Below are 4,387 nucleotides of genomic sequence, written 5' to 3' on the forward strand. Positions count from 1 at the left end.
GAATTGGGGGGGCGGGGGGCAGTGGGGGCATGGATTGTTGGTGGGATGGCAAGCGATGGGTATGTTCGTTTCTGCAGCTCAGAAACTTGTGGCAATTAATGCTGCTGCTGCTCACCCTGCTGCTGGAATTGGAATTCCCTGTGGCCTGGATCTGGTCCAGAGGTCCAACAGAGTTTGATACTTCTGATCTAAATCTTTGTGTAGACCACTAGATATAGTTGTATTACACTGTTAGTTCAGTCATTAATACATTTAGTAATTATAACATTCAGTGTTGATTGGAATAGCCATTTTGCATCATATGCCAGATACCCAGGGGACAGAGTGGGCTAAATCCTATTTCATTTTACATGAATAAATGCAGCTAAATAACTACAGGTTTTGGCAGTAGTGCACAGTTTGTGACTCAGCTCTGAGTGTAGAAGCAGGCAAGGGGGTTCTGTTTATTTCTCCCAACTTCCTGAGCCTTTGTAACACAGTTGGGTCATGTTTTCAGGTTTTTCTTCACCCAGAATTGTTACAAACAAAAACTTTGAAAAAAATGAAGTTAAAACACTACAACAATTTCTTAACTCCTGCAGCTGAAGCTGAAAAAAACACTTCAAATTTCACAAGGCTCAAGATAAAATTGCAAGTTGGCAACATTGCTCTTACGGCAGGCATATAGTCCATGTCACAACCCTGTTCTTCCCAGACAGATTGTTTAGCTGCCCTTTGTTACCCAACCTGCATCCTCATTTTGTAGGTGCTCCATTCAGAGTTTTTCTTGGTATTTACTTGATGGTATATTTCAATAGTTTAATGATGTTTTTTGCACAGGGGACTGCATTTTGTTCCCACCCAAGTCAATGGCAAAACTCTCATCAAATTCCATGTGAACAGGATCAGCCCCTTAATGTTTAATACTTTCACTATTTCTCATTGGCTAAAGGACAAATGACAGAAAGCAGACGTGCTTGTTAGTTTAAAGTAATTTCTCTCTCCCTTTAAGCAGAGAAATGAAAGGAAGTCAGTTTCTGGCAGCTCTGGGGTTTAGCAGATTTACATACAGTTAAATTTGATCCTACATGTAAAAGTCTCTGAAGTTTTAAAGATTAGACATTATATTTTTTACAGAACGAAGTGGGGAATTTGCTTTATCCTAGACACCACGTAAGAAACTTCCTTTGGGAAACAAGGAAATGAGCATTGCCACACACTTTGGATCCTGCTCCAATATGAGATTCTGTTCCAGAATATCTCCTGGATCAGTTCGTCCTGTTTTGGTTCTGTTTTTAGTCAAACAGGTAAGATAATTTAATTACTAATGACTGGTACTAAGATACAAATTTTCCTTTTACTTAGCATTTGGATATTCTTAACCTGCATGCTAGTTCATAAGGCACATTTATTTAAATTCATTACACATTTCAAAAGAATATTGTTGAATGATGAGCCTTATGGTGTTGTCTCAATCTCCTACCCAGATAATATATTCATATTCTCCTATTCTGATTATGATTTTTATGTTGAATGAATTGTTTATATTTCCCTTATAGTAACTCTCTTAACATTTATAAACCAGATGTCAAGCTTATTTTCTGCTCCCATTTTCCCCACTGCATCATATGAAGGACTGTTTTATGTATAATAGTAAAGTGCATCGATTTGAATGTCATTCAGACTTCTTCTAGAAAGTCATAAATGACAGACATTTCAGTTTGCACTTCTGTTAACCACCAAATATTAATATAAAAATTTTAAAGCTTCAACTTGTTTACAAAACTCTGGTAACATTATACACAGTGTTTATGTTATTTTCTTCGGCTTCTCTGCTGAATTAATTCCCTTTCTGTCCTTCTAAATAAAGTAAAAGATTTGAAATTCTTAATATAGATTCATATATGGAATATTGAAGAGTCTAAAAGATTTCTTGCCCAATGGTTTCCATAGAATTATTTTTAAAGTTCTTTTCTTTTGGAAATAAGATCAATGTGTTCATTAGTAAGTCAGATACATTTTTAACAATTTAATAACATTTTATAGTATATGTAATTCCATTCTGAATAAAAATAACATACAAATGCAGCATTCATTTGTGGGAAAAGAAAGACAAATTAACTCCTGTATTAATATAACAGATTTATCACTGACCAAAACCTACAATGTGTTTCTACTTATGTGTCTTTATCTGACTCTGCTTTTAAGGAAACATATATTGTTGCATGTCTTGGTTTTGGAAGGGTTTTTCATAGAAGCATAGAAAATTAGAGTTGGAAGGGACTTCAGGAGGTCGTCTAGTCCAGCCCGATGCTCAGAGCAGGACCATCCCCAACTAGATTATCCCAGCCAAGGCTTTGTCTAGCCAGGTCTTAAAAACCTCCGAGGAGGAAGATATGGAGATTCCACAGCCTCTCTGAGTGCTTTACTACCCTCCTAGTGAGAAAGTTTTTCTTAATATCTAACCTAAACTTATCTTGCTACAATTTTTTATTTATTTAAAGTCAATAAATACACCAAGACTTAAAATTTTGGAAAGAAAAAGATATTGCATTCATACAATTCTAACCACAGAAATGAGTTCATATTCATTTAGAATTCAAGCACCACTATGTTTAAGGCTTAATGCTCTTTTGCACCGCTTTAATGGTGCAGCTGTTTGCACATGTTGGCAGTGTAATGAACTTTAATGGTGTGGCTGTTCGCATATGTTGGTGGCATAATGCGCATTAAATGACTTCAGGGCGCAGCAAACTAAAACATCTCCGAGATAGTTTAGTTTGCTGTGGAGGGAAGCACTGGGGTCCATGCAGCTCAGGGGCTGTGCAGGCAGCCTGTGCATGCAGGCGACACTGAAGGAAAAAAAAAAGTGGTAAGCCTGATCTTTATTTTTCTCCCTGGAGCCTGTCTGCCTGCCTGAGCCGTGTGAGGGCCCGGTGGTTCTCTCCACAGCTGTGGTGCCCCCTGGGAATGCCCAAGCCGGGTGCCTGAGGGTGGATGCTGCTTGGAGGGCACTGCCTGGAGGGCGCTGCCACTGATGCGGAGGGAAGCACCAGCCCCCGCCACAGCTCAGAAACTGCTTGGCCTGCTAGCAGCTCACCCTCCCTCCCACCGCCGAAGAGGCAGATAAGGATTGGGCCCAACCCTTGTGCACATGCCATGGGGCTTTACTTTGCCATAAATTGAAGCGGTGTTTTTAAAGACCCATCGCTTCAATTTAGGGAGAATGATACCGAATTAAACCCCCATGGCATGTACAAATGGCCTAGGAGAATTCACACACCTAATGTGATTCTATTCCACCCTGTCCAAATCCTGACAATCCATTAATGCATCTACCTTTATAACAAATTGTCATCTTACCCTTAAGACTGAGTCATAAAACACAGTGAGGAAGAATAGGACTCTCCCATTTTTTGCACTGACTGTTTTCCAGGGACTCAAGCAGGGTGGCATAGAATCACAATTTGGTGCCTAAGTCCATTTCATTTATGTAGCTAAAGGAGGGGCTAGCACTTGGTCTCAAGTACAAAATGTGGATCATTGGCTGCTGCCTGACCCTTGAGCCACCTGGACTTCAGATATCTAAGTTCACAGTAAAGTTCCTTCAATGTGCAAATATCTGTTATCTGATATGTCAGAAACAGAACAAAGCAGCTCAGTGCTGGTTTATGCTAAAACCCCAGCAGCATCCACAACTAGGTTTTCCTCACCAATTTCTACAGGGAGTGTTGCCCAAATGGCTAGTTTCGTGCCCCTGGAGGCTAGACCAATTTCACCTCAAGGAGAGAGTCACACCCAGGGTGAGTCCATCATGAGTTTATTGATTGCGCAAGCAATGTCAACAGAGGAGCTGATGCTCAAAGCAGTGTTGACCCCCCAGTTTCTCTCGGGGTTACACTTTTATAGCTTACATAAACAAAGGACTACAACGTGTCATACAACTATTGGCAATACCACAATTTCCTTGTTGTTACGTCTTATCTTATGGGCTAGGCTTAGTTTGCTATTGGTTAATATCTCCTGTTAAGTTTAGTGCATGCGTATTTCAAAAGCAGAACTGCGGCAAAAAGTTCTGTCGCATGCGCAGAGGAGAACTGCGGCAAAGTTCTGTCGCATGCTCAGAGGAAAAGGGGAACTGCGGCAAAGTTAGTGTCTTTTAGTAACCTTATACCTTAGTGTAACTTCAGGGCATTATGCAAGTATGGCTACAAAATGCAGAGCAAGCAGGAAGGAAAAAGAAACCCACAACTCAGACGTTAGGCCTTGTGCTTCCTACACAAGGGATCATGAGGGCCTCATGAGGGACTCATACAGCTATTACTCAAGTGAGGCCCAGGTCATAATGTATTTTTACCACAACTTCCCCCCTCAAGATGCTTTCTAACTCTATTTTTAATAATTGTCC

General features: G+C 40.3%; 1 protein-coding gene across 1 annotated transcript in view; it reads left to right on the top strand.

Annotated features, from left to right (window-relative positions):
- The first annotated feature begins 1,181 nt into the window (after positions 1-1,181).
- The window catches only part of GLP2R (glucagon like peptide 2 receptor), a 183,244-nt gene continuing 180,038 nt past the window's right edge, over positions 1,182-4,387 (top strand). The window contains exon 1 of the mRNA XM_025210754.1: positions 1,182-1,286. Coding sequence (XP_025066539.1) covers positions 1,182-1,286 — 105 coding nt within the window. The remainder of the gene's footprint in view (positions 1,287-4,387) is intronic.

Source organism: Alligator sinensis, unplaced genomic scaffold, assembly GCF_000455745.1.
Source record: "Alligator sinensis unplaced genomic scaffold, ASM45574v1 scaffold1023_1, whole genome shotgun sequence".
Taxonomy (NCBI): domain Eukaryota; kingdom Metazoa; phylum Chordata; order Crocodylia; family Alligatoridae; genus Alligator; species Alligator sinensis.